The sequence below is a fragment of the Xenia sp. Carnegie-2017 genome, unplaced genomic scaffold (genome assembly GCF_021976095.1).
Source record: "Xenia sp. Carnegie-2017 unplaced genomic scaffold, XeniaSp_v1 HiC_scaffold_71, whole genome shotgun sequence".
NCBI lineage: Eukaryota > Metazoa > Cnidaria > Anthozoa > Malacalcyonacea > Xeniidae > Xenia > Xenia sp. Carnegie-2017.
Window position 1 is genome coordinate 1 of NW_025813539.1, and position 13,417 is coordinate 13,417.

At 34.0% G+C, this 13,417-nt stretch overlaps 2 protein-coding genes and 3 long non-coding RNA genes across 5 annotated transcripts; 3 read left to right on the forward strand and 2 right to left on the reverse strand.

Moving 5' to 3' along the window:
* Positions 1-2,200: 2,200 nt before the first annotated feature.
* On the forward strand, positions 2,201-3,854 carry LOC124459253. Its single transcript, XM_047008754.1, has 3 exons — positions 2,201-2,331; positions 2,427-2,653; positions 2,859-3,854. Exons 1-3 carry the CDS (start codon positions 2,264-2,266, stop codon positions 3,410-3,412), a joined length of 849 nt encoding a protein of 282 aa, XP_046864710.1. The 5' UTR covers positions 2,201-2,263; the 3' UTR covers positions 3,413-3,854.
* A 778-nt stretch (positions 3,855-4,632) lies between these two features.
* On the reverse strand, positions 4,633-5,461 carry LOC124459219. Its single transcript, XR_006953512.1, has 3 exons — positions 5,399-5,461; positions 5,092-5,157; positions 4,633-4,661 (listed from the first exon to the last, which is right to left on the reverse strand). It is a non-coding gene; the product is annotated as an uncharacterized LOC124459219 (long non-coding RNA).
* LOC124459222 lies at positions 5,455-6,863 on the forward strand. The gene is made up of 2 exons (XR_006953515.1): positions 5,455-5,537; positions 6,647-6,863. It is a non-coding gene; the product is annotated as an uncharacterized LOC124459222 (long non-coding RNA).
* On the reverse strand, positions 6,575-8,543 carry LOC124459221. Its single transcript, XR_006953514.1, has 2 exons — positions 8,292-8,543; positions 6,575-6,607 (listed from the first exon to the last, which is right to left on the reverse strand). It is a non-coding gene; the product is annotated as an uncharacterized LOC124459221 (long non-coding RNA).
* Positions 8,544-8,766: 223 nt separating this feature from the next.
* Positions 8,767-12,711, forward strand: LOC124459216 (protein boule-like). The gene is made up of 8 exons (XM_047008733.1): positions 8,767-8,841; positions 10,575-10,619; positions 10,910-10,981; positions 11,238-11,329; positions 11,617-11,788; positions 11,861-11,894; positions 11,974-12,026; positions 12,107-12,711. Exons 2-8 carry the CDS (start codon positions 10,617-10,619, stop codon positions 12,194-12,196), a joined length of 516 nt encoding a protein of 171 aa, XP_046864689.1. The 5' UTR covers positions 8,767-8,841; positions 10,575-10,616; the 3' UTR covers positions 12,197-12,711.
* Positions 12,712-13,417: the final 706 nt, after the last annotated feature.

Sequence of the window (13,417 nt, forward strand, 5' to 3'; positions counted from 1 at the left end):
TTGAGCAGCGATGAATTCATGCTTGGTTCAAAGCATGAACTGATAAGATTTAAAACCAAATTGCGGAATGAGTTGTTCAGCTTGAAGAAAAGTTTTGAGCTTCCACTTGGAGAAACTTTTCTTCTCCAGGCTGAGATTGTCAACTTAACCAATGATGTCAACATTCCCAATGAATCTGAAAGCTCACCGTATGAGGAATCCGATACTGAAGATGGAAACATCGAAGAGCTCTCAGAAGTGGACAGTGACATTGAATAGACGACATAGCTACTATTCGTAAACTAATAGCTACTTTTTATGTACTTATTATGTAATTTAGTTGTTCACGTATCTAGTATAACTGATATCACGCAAACATTTGTGGTTTTGTGACGTCATGTTAGTGCACAGTCATTTTCTCTTCTTCTGTACAACACCGGAAGTTTTGACCTGTCGTTGAATTGTGAGAGAACTATGTTCTTTATTATTTATCAATGTCTTACAAGTAATAGTTTATATGCGACATATATCCCAACCAATTAGCTCTGTCTGCCCAACCCAATTCATCTAAAATTGTGAGCATTCATATCATATATAAAATAGCCGAGACGTATCCAAAGCTTTGTCAGTTGATCAACGGGGTCTGGGGCGAGTTTTTGAAAACACCGAATTTCATGATTTGTCCGTCTAAATCATCCAATTTGTCTTTTAACGTTACAAGCCTTCCCATGTTTCATATTTTGCTCGAGATTAACTCCAAACAGATGACTAACTTTACCGATGCTCAAGCTAACGAAACGATGCTGACGAGAGAGTGCGGTCTGTTTCGGCACCCTTGATGGCACTGCCGCTGTAAGAGGTAAATGAGAAATGAATCCGAATACGTGTTTGGATTGAAATAATATAAAACTCAAAATTATTAATCTGCGTTACTGAGCACTGTTGCCATTTCACAGAACACGTAAGCCATTTTACAGATCGAACACTCTTGTCACTTTGCACGCCTATGGTAATCATTGCACGTATTACGTATCACGCATTCTTGCCGTGAGCTTCAAATACTCTCTACGCAATACCAACCCTCCCTACAATCACATTCTAAAGTAACATTCTGATGTTAAGAAAAGAACGTGATCGGTTTTTTGGGGGTTGTTTTTATTATAAGATGCTACATACTCTGCTACTAATAAGGTCCATGCTATAAGGGTCGTTGTACTAACTAAAAAAATCAATATTTTATTTGAAAAATAATTTGTTAAAAAAATTTAAAGCCACAACTGTCAACTATTTGCTGTAACAAAACATTGCTACTGGCTACTGCATACTTTTGTGTATCAATCACATATGCTCGATGATGTTGGATTATGCGGTGCTGTTTATTTCACAAAAAGCACCGTAAAGTGAAAATGTGACGCAGCGGAATTCTAATTTCGAAATGTTAAAAGTGGAATTCATTTATGATATATATGTTGCTTTATTTTGAGTGTTCGTTGGTACCGTAAATGAATTTATCAACGGCCAGGGCGTTTAATCAATTCTAGATGTTGTGGTGCAGCGAAATGAAAAGAGAGACGTGTATATTAGTTGTTTGTGTGAACAAATAAAACAAAACTAAGACAAACTAAACTTCTTATAAGCCAAATTGTGAACCCACTATAATTAATATATCATAAAGTTAATGTTGTGAAGGTGGTGGGTGTCTATCGAGGACGGGACTTTATTAGTAAGAAGCGTTGCAAGGAGGGGGCGGGGGCGTTTAATATGTATAAGGTGTTAATTTAATATAAGGCATTTATTAGATCTTTTTCGTCACATATGCCCATATATCATCTGAGAAATACAATTTGCCTTATGCAAACCAATGAGACCTTTGGGAAAACTTGAGAGCAGATCAGTGCAAGCAGGAGACCGAAGGTCTTGGGTTGCACGATTGCATCTGCTCGAGTTCCCACAAACGGTTTCAAGGTTTGCATAAGCCAGTGCAATGGTGCAAACACGAAAAACAGTTTTTACCTCTTGTATACAATGATACGAAACAATAATTCGAAACAGATAAATTTACATCGATATGCAAATTTTTTTTGGTTAATTGATTGATTTGATTGGTTGAGTTGAAGTCGGTTTGCACAGGTTAATGCACACACGGCTATAGACCAATCACCGAGCGGGTACTATTGTTTTATTTTATATATGGACAATGGACATTACTCACAATGTTGCATACTCTTATAAACTGTACTGCCCGTCCATATTAAAGCCCATTTATGTCATTTGAGTTGAAGCAATGCCGAAAAAAGATGCATCAAGAAGAAAACATAAACCGTCTCACTTTCGAGAAGCTCGTGCAAATTGGTGAGAATGTCTCCACTTGTGGTGTTTTTTGTCAACCGGTGATCCGTGAACGCAGTCGCTTGTGTCCTTAATCGTTATATATGACTTTATTATAGGTTGTCAACTCTGTTTCATCAAGATTCCTTATGTCGCGTAAAATGCTCAGATGTTCTAAAAGTGTTGAGAAATAAATATAAGAGTATATCTGTTCGAGAGTGTGGGTTCATTGTACGAAAGTGTTTTCCTACGGTGAAGCGAATTCATAGCAATCATGTCTACTTTTATTCTGGCATTAGCCACATCGACGCCATTGAAAATGTTAACCAATGTCATACGGAAAATGGTATGGTTTAAAATAGCTAGCGCAGTCCCTAATTAACATAAATTTCAGAGGCACACGATAAGAATAATTTGAGGAAGGGCTTAATTTTTGTGTTAATTGTATATAATATTGAGAACCTTTTTTTGGTGGGGGGGAATGATTTTCCATCTTGAGAAGAACTACCTTGGACATGGAGCAAACTTTATTTTCTTGTCTCATTTCATAGATTGCTCAACTGAGAATAAAATGCTATGTGGATTACCTGATTGCATGAGTATCAATCGGTCGGAATTGCTACGTTCCTCATCAAAGAAGCCTACATATTCATTCCCAAATGGGAATTTTGATAGCATGGAGTTATGTTGGTTTAGAGGAATGGCAGTTGCAGTGAGGAAATCTGAGTTTGATGTCATTGATGAAGCAAGAACTATTCTTAGCTTACCATCTCATCCATGTTTTCCAATCTTAATTGGTATTTGTCGGGATGAAAAGCCATTCATTTTAATAACAAAATTTTATGGTCATGTAGGAACTGGAGTGTACATGTCCTTGGAAGGATTGTGCTATACTCATGGAATCACTTTTGCCGAGTGGATATCTTTATTAATTAAGATATGGGAAGGCATAGAGTTGTTGCATTCTTGTGGATTTGCTCACGGAGGTCTTGGAGTTCAAAACATTATTGTTGTGAAACAAAAAGAAAAGAAAAAAGTTTGGGTGCCAGTATTTCTGAATCTTAATGAAGTCAAAGCTTTATGTGGAAGTATTGAGAACAACTAAAGTCAACAAGACTGCTTAGACTTTGGCATCTTGCTACATAAAGTAACTACTCTCCCTGCAATAAAAGAAACATATGCATTACGCCAGCAAGAGAAATTAACTCAATTGTCCAAAGCTATTTCTTCTGGTTGCAATGCATTGTCAATAGCAAGACGTTTAAAACATATTGCACAAACATAAATATTTTTTACTGATGCATAAGTATCTCAATTATTACAGTTATTTTTACAAATATGATATCTTATTTGCCCATCCATTGAATTGTGCATGTCTTTGTGTAGGTGAAAGGTAGAACACCCCCCCTCAAAAAAAATTATAATGTAGTTTTTACTTTTGGGCTTTAATCTTCGAAATTTTAATTATAGAATTAGACATTCTGCATGGCTTATATGTGAATAGTAGAATATTACCTTTTAAAAAAACATGTTCAATCCAACTAAAACTGGCTTATTTACAATCCAACTAAAACTGAAAAGTGAGTTGATTACAATGCACATATTGCAGTGCTACCTGCTACCATTGTAAACAATTTCAGTGGTGTGAAATTGAAAACTATATGTATCCCTGTTTTGATAAAATTTGAGTAACTTTCCTTTCAAAGGACTTGTTCAATATGAAGGTTTGGGTATAATCAGTAAACCTATGAGTCTCAAAAATTACATTGCCATTGTCCTTAATAATATTTTTTCCAAAGATTGTTTCCTTTTTTAATAAGGTGGAAGGTATTGCCTGACTCATGATTTAGCCAACATCCTGTCAATTTACCTCTTATCTGGTGCAGAGCTTGTAGAGATCCCGTAAATGAAAAAAGCCAGAACTGACTTTCCTCATCATCACAGTACACAGGCAAAACGAAATGATTTGCCTGAGACACATATGCATTCAATTTTTTTTTTAACTCTGTCAAAGCTTCTGGACATAACACTTTCCAGTGTGTTGATATTATTTCTTTGATTTCAGAAATGCTATGTGTCTCATTAATATCCAATACCTCCACATCTTCTTTTGATACTTTAAAGTCACATTTTCCGAATACATTACTAAGCAATTCCTTGCAGTCTTCACCAAAATCTTGCAAAGGTGCACCTTCTGACGTTTCAAGAATGAAGGAAATACTGTCCTGGCAGTCCATGATTTTTGTATTTCCTTTGAGCCATATTGTCGTTTTTGGCGAATGTTATCTGGTAGTCCTTCAACATGAAAACCACCAGAAAGATATGGCGAGAACCAGTCACACCTTTTGCTTCACCTTTAAGAAAAATGCTCACTGACAAGAACTAACAGACATAATGACTTAACAACATGACTGTAAAAAGGGTAATTTTTACAAAATTACTCACAGGAAAAAATTTTGTATCTTCCATATACTTTTTATTAAAAAACAGAGAAGATTTCTTTATGCAGGTGTATCAAACGGTAAAATTAAACTATAACTGTAAGGTAAACACTACCATTCAGGAATATACAGGCAACCTTTGTACATAACTGTTATTAACAACATTATACTGTTTTCAAAAGTATTTAATGAAAAGTTTATTCAAAAAAGATTTTTTTTAAACTTGCAGCCATAGAGTGAAATACTTTATCCAGGCCTGTGGTGGTTAAAATTACACCTGTATGATCACGTCACTCTCAATGGTGAAGACCTGCATACAAGAATAAATAAAAAATTAACTTACTATACTTCTTGTTAAAGAGCATTCTTACATCCTCATGAGTCCATTTCTGTTTTTCTCGGTCTACATCTACCAAATATAGCATACAAATTTTTTTTTTAGCTATACAAACTACAAAGGGAGGAGAGGATTATTCATATATCCAGCTGAGCCCAAGTGATTACTTTTGAAAGCAATTTACTTTCAAAAGAAATCCGAAGGGCACAACTGAATAAACATTCCTGGAACAGCACTAATGCTTGAGAAATAATGCACTGGTATTCCAAGACCCACAAGTTTCTGAAAATAACTGTGTAGGTACAGCACTTACCCAAATACTCAACGAAATTGACACCAATTTTTTCATTTTTATTCAAAAAGTTGATTCCTTTTTCTGTTCCAAACTGTTGAAGACAAGAATCACCAGGCTCCAAGAATAAAACAACTGCTTCACAACCAAGACTTTCTAAGTAAGTAAGCTAGCAAAGAGAAATTTAATTGAATTTACACAGCATAAGTTTTCAGCAAATTTTTCTAAGTAAACAAAAGTATAAAAATCAACACATCTACAATGTGTTAGATTAAACACTTATCATAATTGCTTTGGGCTTATTTTATGATATACTATTATTTTGTGGGGAAATTAGAGCCCCTCGACACCCTAATCTATCTAAAGCTATGGGGATTGCAAAATTTCTTACAAAATACTCCCCTTCACATCCATGACACAGGTCTATCAATGCTAATATTTTCACAGTAAAATTGCAAACGTTACAAAATGCTAACTTTGTGGATCTGTAACCCAGTAGACTTGGCTAAATTTCAGCATTTATTTGCTACTTCTAACAATTCATAACAACTTTTACAAATTTTTTTGTAGTAGAAGTTTTCTTTAGGTAAATTGTCTTTCCTTTAGAATGGATTGAAATTTACAAACCATCACGTTATGTTTATAGAGATGCTCAACTAAATCTACGCACAAACAATCAAAGTAAAATCATTCTCTTATATCATAATACTGTACATATGTACAGTGGGTAATAACAGCTGTACCTGTGACAAAGCTGCTTTTTCCCTTTTTCACTTGGTTTGTGCTGCTTAACTGTCAGGTCATGAATGTCATTGCTTTGAACAGCCTTTGCTCTTTCTGCCCAAATCACACGTTCCTCTGCCCCTAACAAGTTCCAGTGGTCTACAGCTAACTTCAACTTCTCAGAATTAGAGCTCAGCAGCTTGCATTCCTCTAAAATTACAAAATGCATATTTACAAAAGGCATATAACAACAGAAAGAAACAAAGTACTCTTTTGGGTTTAAATGACGACTGCACAGGTTTTGTCTTAGCACTTTGGTGGAATAAAGATGATACATATTGTACAGGCCATAAAAACATACAGTTTATAGATCAGAACCTGAGTTCAGCATATGAGCAAAAAGATTATATGCTGTAGTTCTACGCTTTGAAGGGCACAGTCTTAACTCCTCATCTTGATGAGAGCTGGCTTTTCTTTTCTGGACTGCTTTTCATTCCCAATCCATTTCTAGAAGAAATAAAAATAAAACTTTTCTTTTTCTTGTAGCTAACCTGGTTAACCAAGGTTATTTACTACATGGTGTATGAACAAATAGAGTACTAACATGAAGCCTTCAAGTTATTTGAAGAATAGGATATGCTAACTTAGTCTAAACAACAAAAAATTATTATGTTAAAAAATATAAATGCTTCTTTGCAAACCAAACAATCAAACAATTTCATTAGAAAATTCTGCAATAAGCATGAGCTTATTTCACCAGTAACAGAATTCATTAAGTATGTAACTGAACCACCATCTATATGAAACTTCTTTCTCAAATTATTCAAATTAGGAGAGCCAAAAAGTAAAAATGTGACTTATTCCTGAACAAGATAAAATGTTTAGGGACTATTAACCTAATTAATAAAAATTTGTTAAGTTATATTAATTTAGGTTTTGCCTTGATCACCTTCAATGGTATGCACCCAATGCAATTAAACCTTCAAAGCAATTATATACATTATAATGGGGTGACTAGCAGAGAGTAGAAATTAGAAAAACATCTCTAGCATTTACAATTTAAGGTAGATTCAACATTATTGAGTCTCCATAAACTGCAACGATTCTGTCATTTGCAAACTTTCAAAAACATGCAATGAATACAGCATAGTCTGCTCAGTTATTTATTCATGCAATGTAAAATTTCACTTGCTGTGAAAACTATGGATTTCTAAAAAACAATTAATTAATGGAAAAATTCTCAAATTTACCTACATTTCAGGATTATTATTTGCAAAATGATAAGGTCCCTGTTTGTTATAGCATGAATCCCAAGCAAGTCTTTCATGGAAAAGGGAAACACCAGTGGGCATTAAAAATGTGTTTAATATTGGAGGGAAAATCGATAATGTTACATTTGTGATAATGTTACAGAATGCCTGCCCTTAAGTTTCAACAAACTCAGAATACTACGAAAAATTTGTGATCAACAGTCTTTAAGGCATACTCAAAAATAGAAAAATTACCAAGTTTTCCCACCCCTTTTTAAGATGTACTACCTGTGGCACCTCTATACTATGAAATGAATATTATGAAATGAGTATATGTATGTAAATACTATAATCTTATTACTTTTATAAAGTAGAAATTGCATTATTGAAGAAAACTAGAGTTCGATTTAATGCAAAAAGATATAGTAACCAGTGGTACATACATATTACATCTGACAACAGAGAAAGATAAAAAGCTCGAGAGGGTTGAATACAAATAAAAACAAGCTTGTTTTTTATAGTACATAGTAAAAACAAGTGTGAGTATAAAAATATAATAATTATACGCTTAATAGGCCAAGTTAAAATTTTAACAGTAGAATAAATTTTACAAACATCGTCAGCAAACGTTGCAATTTTCAATTGTCAAGCAATACTAAATATAAACACACTGGTATTGTGGTACAGTCAAAAATAAACCATGCTCTCCCAATAAAGGGAAAATCCTAAGTATATCTGTTTATATATTTCTGACATCTTGTAAACTGTCTATTATATAAGTTAAGGGTATAATTAGAAGATATAAAATGCACGCTATATTTAATGTCAGTTACAGAAACAATAACTAAACCCATCAGATCAAAAAATACTGGCGAAGATCACTCGTTGCTAATGAAAAAGAAAGCGCGGGTAAAAAATATAAACTCGTGCATTCTGTTTACCTTGACTCTTTCAAACGTGATATTAGCTTGGTTCGCAGCTTCTTGGATGACATCCCTCATACAAGCAGCTGTTGAAATCATTCCTCGATCATAATAATCCTTCAAGATCTTTTTTTGTTCGTCATTTAAAATATCATAAGAAGCTGAACGTCGAACGTTTTCCGCCATAGCCAGATCACAGAACAGGAAAATAAAGTTGACTAAATAAAGTATTTCATAAATTCGTGAATCCCATACATCAGAATGCGCGGAATACATTCTATTGACGCTTCGTAACGCATTTCTAAAAATTAGAACTAACGCTTTAAGCGTTTTAGAATTGGTGAAACGGGTGTATCATTATTGACAAATAGAGCCGTAGCTGCTTCGCAAACGTCGGTGTTTTACACAATGAAAAGGCTCGTTCCGTTGTTTACAACTAAAGCAAAATTTTGCAACAACGACAACAAACTTCCTCGTGCCATTCCCTTACACGGTTAAACTTCGTACTCGTTCTCGTAGTCGTACTCGCGTTTGTTTGATCCATAGAGTCTTAGTGTGGAGATTTTAGGTATGTAGCCTCGTTACTTTTTTATATACCTCTTGAAAAAATTTCAGGAGAGGAGCGTTTGATATTTTATCATGCCATAGGATCATGTCATACTGTTGATAGCTATTTCATGTCTTGTTACCAAGCATGTACTCATCAATTCTCATGATGAGATGCTTGTAGTGTGCTTGCGTTGCACCCTGTAGCAAATGCAAATTTTTAAATCTTGATCATTTGTCAATGATCTTTAGATCTTTACTGTATCAATGACTGAACTTTAAGATGTAGAAAAGTGGATACGTATTTGTAATAATGCGTGACGTGAACTAAGCCGCTTGACCACATTCTCCAAACATTCGTCACCGACCAACCTACTACACATTTATGTATATTTATACTATTGAATCATGCCACCTCAATACTGAGGACAAATTTTATCTTTTTGTTCTCAATACGTTTTTTGATCTATTTTGACCTTCGACGTAGAGCGAGGCGGTCCTAAACGAACTCATTTTTAGGATACTCCAATTAATTGTATCAATTTCTGAAACAAGTGAAAGTAAATTTGCATCTTGTGTGATTCTAGTTAAAAACCTTTTCCCCAAAATTTGTGTTAATATTTCACGTGATTTTTGAAAGAAAGAATAAACCATTGAGCAATATAAAACTTTAGTTATATTACATTCGTGTAATGTTTCCTCTTCAACTTAAGTACGTAGTATTTTTAAAGAAACCATTTGCGGATTTCCCATTTGAAGAAAATGGCGTCAAGTTTTACTTCGTGAAGAGCGGCTGTAAAGTGCTACCTGAGCGCTTGGTGATAATATAAATATAACTGATAAGCTCACTCAAGAGTCTATGGTTTCAAATTCTATTGACCTTGCAGGTGCCCATCGTGAAAAATAACAAAACAAACAACATTTAATAACATTTATTATATGTTATCACTAATTTTTTGAAAGTTGCTTATCGACGTTGAACAGGCGTAATTTAACATTTCATACAATTTGATGTTCTTGTTATGATATAGAATTCCAACAACAAATATTGTTGTACTGAAAAGAAAAAGTAAATTTCAAATTTGCAATCATATTCTTGTGGTAGTCATCGTTCGAACAAAACAGGAAATCCTTTTATAATCTAATCTTAAATCTTTCTTTACCAAATATTTATGACCTGTGAACATCGATATACTCATGAAAGGTGCTTTTTCCTTTTTTCTATTGCTTTTAACTTTTTGATGAATGGAAAAATAATCAATGATGAGATGCGAAAAAAATGAAACGACCACGTGTTTAATTGAAGTATTTTCCTTTGCAAAGATTAATTTTCAAGTACGTGTCATTAAACTCGGTGACACAGACATCACTAATCACACCTCAATGTGAAATTTATACTCTCGAATATGTTGTGATAAGAAAAATTACATGTTGTGTAAGTAACGAGCTCCTTCGGAAGCGAGTAGTACATTTGGGTGAGTTTTGATTTATCTTTTAATGCATGAAAAAGTTCTATGGGTCAATGCATAGCGTGGGATTGTTCAATTCTATTCCCAAAGGAGTGACTATTGACAAATTTACTATTTTTCTTTGAGTTGTTGCTACAATTAGTCATTGAATGTTACGTTTTAATAATGCAAAGAGAATATTTCAAGTGATTAGTTTGTAAGAAAAGCAATGTAAAGCAAAACTGTTGTTACAAATCGGCACAACAATTATTGTATCAAAATAAACAAAGTATTTGTTTGTTTCTAGCGTTTAAAAGGTAGTTGAATTACAAAAGTTAACCTCCCGAAAATGGTAAGTAGACCAGATGCAATTAGCATATCAAAAGACAACATTTTTCTGAAAGGCTGTTTTCTGTGAAATGTTTTTTCTTGCTATGATTTTGCATTATACCAGTCATATATTACTCTTAAAGCGGTATAGTTACATTTTGTTTGTATATAATTTTGCATTGTAGATGTTTGATTGCGTTTTGTTTTCGCAAATTACCACCCCATGTGGCTACTAAAGTGTGAATATCCGAATGTGCTGTAAAGCTTTGCAGGTGTTTTGTGTTTCATTCAATGAAAGTTTCTTGATTTTAGGCTGAAATACAGACGTACCTGTATGGAAAGAAGTTTCCGAACAGAATTTTTGTTGGAGGTTTTCCTCTAAATGTGAGTATTTAATGCTTTCCAGTTAGGCAGCTACACGTGCAGTTTTCTATCAAATGTTGAGCGATTTTGTTTTGAAAAGGTTCATTTCAAAAAGACTTAGATTTGTTTTCATGATTCATTTAGATGTGTTGTACACAAGTCATGTCATTATTGTCTTGTCAATATTAAAAATTAATCGAATTTTTGAGCAATTGTGTGTTGATTTACTATGAGTATCTCTCTCTCATTTGATTTCATATTTTTCTCTTTTTTTTAGACCAGCGCAGTTGAACTGGCGGAGTTCTTTCGTGCGTTCGGACACGTCACCGAAGCAAAAATAATTTTGGACCATTCAGGTCTATCGAAAGGGTTTGTGATCTTCTCGTGTATTCACTTGTAGTATGAGTTATTTTCTCACCTTGACCAGCACGCAGCAAAATGTTCTTCATAAATTCCGATACAATATTTGAAGGAGAAGCCTATTATGCCTGCTTCCTTTTTTGGCATCATTGACGATTGTTTTGAAGCCATGTCAGGAAACAGTTGCAAATTAACGTGACAAGTGCGCTGCGAAAATACTCACACCTCCACGTTTTATGTAATGAGCCATCGTCATTGTTGCGAAACCTTATTTTTGCATCTATTTTTTGTTTCAGTTACGGTTTCGTCACATTTGAGACGAAATCGACCGTCAAAATTATTGAAAATATCGGAGTGATATATTTCAAGAACAAAAAAATAAACATCGGGCCGGCTGTTAGGAAGGAGGCCTCCTTCGTACAGCCAGAGTTAGTCTACTGGCCTCAAAATTCTTACATTCCCCAACAGGTAGGTGTATTTGCTTCGTTTTTGAATGTATTAAGTCATTGTTTTCATGTTTTATCGCGATCTGTTTTATAGACCCAATGTTGCATGGGTTATTCACCAGTGATGGGTATGTGATTGATGTTTTTGCTTATTAGTATTCTGCTTTTGTTAAGGCAGATTTTCCAATCGTTTGTAACTTTTTTTAGACCCTGTTTATTGGAATTGTTACGCCAATCAGCCATTTCCAAATGCCAGCAATGTAAGAATATGATTGTTACTTATTTTTTCACTTTGCGAATATTTTAAGACTCAAATTCGATACCCTTATTCCTTGCTCAGATTCCAGCTGAAGCTCAGACCCCAAGGATGGTGAGGAGCCATCGAGCAAAAACTGACGTGCCTCCTCGATTCCAAAAATATAGGTTTTAATAAAGATTATAGGCCAGTGTGGGATGCGTTAGCGGTTTTAGACTTGTAGTAAGGTTTAACATATAGGTAATTCATAATGTAAAATGCCAATGCATTAGTATAAGTATCTTAGGTTTTAAGTTTTTCTATACCTAAAAGAGAAAGGGCATTTACCCATAAATGTTTCTTTGACATAAACAATTATAAAACAAAATAATTTTTTATGCACATCATATATATTTTGGTCTTCATAAGGAGCATAGTTTGATAGGGCATAAAAAAAGCTATCTTTATGATGCAATCTGAGTCTGCAGCCTCCATCATAAAGGTGTTTTTGGTGTATATGTGCTTTTTCATATTACAAAAACTAAGATTATATCTTAATTTGTAAATAAAGTATTATTTTGTCATAGTTTCGGGAAGAAATTTATGTAACTTTCTTTAGAAATGTAAGAAGTGTACTTACTGGGTATCCAGTCGTGTATAAAACAGTTGATGTGAATACAACGTGGTTTAAATAAATGGTGTTTGTAAAAGTCTTGGTGTATGTTTTCTATTTTTGTCCAGAAAGTATGCACACACTAAAGAATGATAAAATTAGAGTACGCTTGAACATGTCTTTTTAACTTGTCATTTAACTAATGATGGCAGTCTATGTGAACCTGAATTGTTGATCGCCACTGTATTTATAGGACAAAGAAAGACATAAAGATATTCTTGGTTTGCTTGGAAACATGGCTGACGAGTGATATGCATTGCTGGTCAATCTTGGCAAGAAGATTACAGATTATCATATAGATCATGATAAAATGGAGGAAGGTAACAAAAAAATGTCTCATAAAGTCAGCTGCATGTAAAACTGAACACTTTACTTTTCATTTAAAATGATTTGGCATACAATGTTGTATGGTTATAATAAAGTAAATGGTTTGAACCCGGGAGTATAGTTACATGTTTGTAGATGTAGATCGTTCAGGTTAGTAGAGTCCTGAGAAGTACTGTTGGTGTTGACTTACGTGTCGCGTATAAGAAGTTTTTTGTTGACTCTGAAGATGACTATTGCTAAGGTTGTCGAAACGTCAGTCAACAACAACAACAGTCCTTCTCAGGACTCTACTAACCTGGACGATCTACATCCACAAATATGGTTATATTATCATTTTATTATCGTATTATGGTTTCCATTGTACTAAAGATACTAACAACATAATTTTTTTTACCTGATATCACAGCAATGTCCAA

Coding starts and splice junctions, on each gene's coding strand:
- LOC124459253 (XM_047008754.1), top strand. CDS start 2,264: ATGCCGAAAAAAGATGCATCAAGAAGAAAACATAAACCGTCTCACTTT. Junction 2,332..2,426: donor CGAGAAGCTCGTGCAAATTG/GTGAGAATGTCT, acceptor ACTTTATTATAG/GTTGTCAACTCTGTTTCATC. Junction 2,654..2,858: donor CCAATGTCATACGGAAAATG/GTATGGTTTAAA, acceptor CTCATTTCATAG/ATTGCTCAACTGAGAATAAA.
- LOC124459216 (XM_047008733.1), top strand. Junction 10,982..11,237: donor TTGGAGGTTTTCCTCTAAAT/GTGAGTATTTAA, acceptor TCTTTTTTTTAG/ACCAGCGCAGTTGAACTGGC. Junction 11,895..11,973: donor GGGTTATTCACCAGTGATGG/GTATGTGATTGA, acceptor AACTTTTTTTAG/ACCCTGTTTATTGGAATTGT.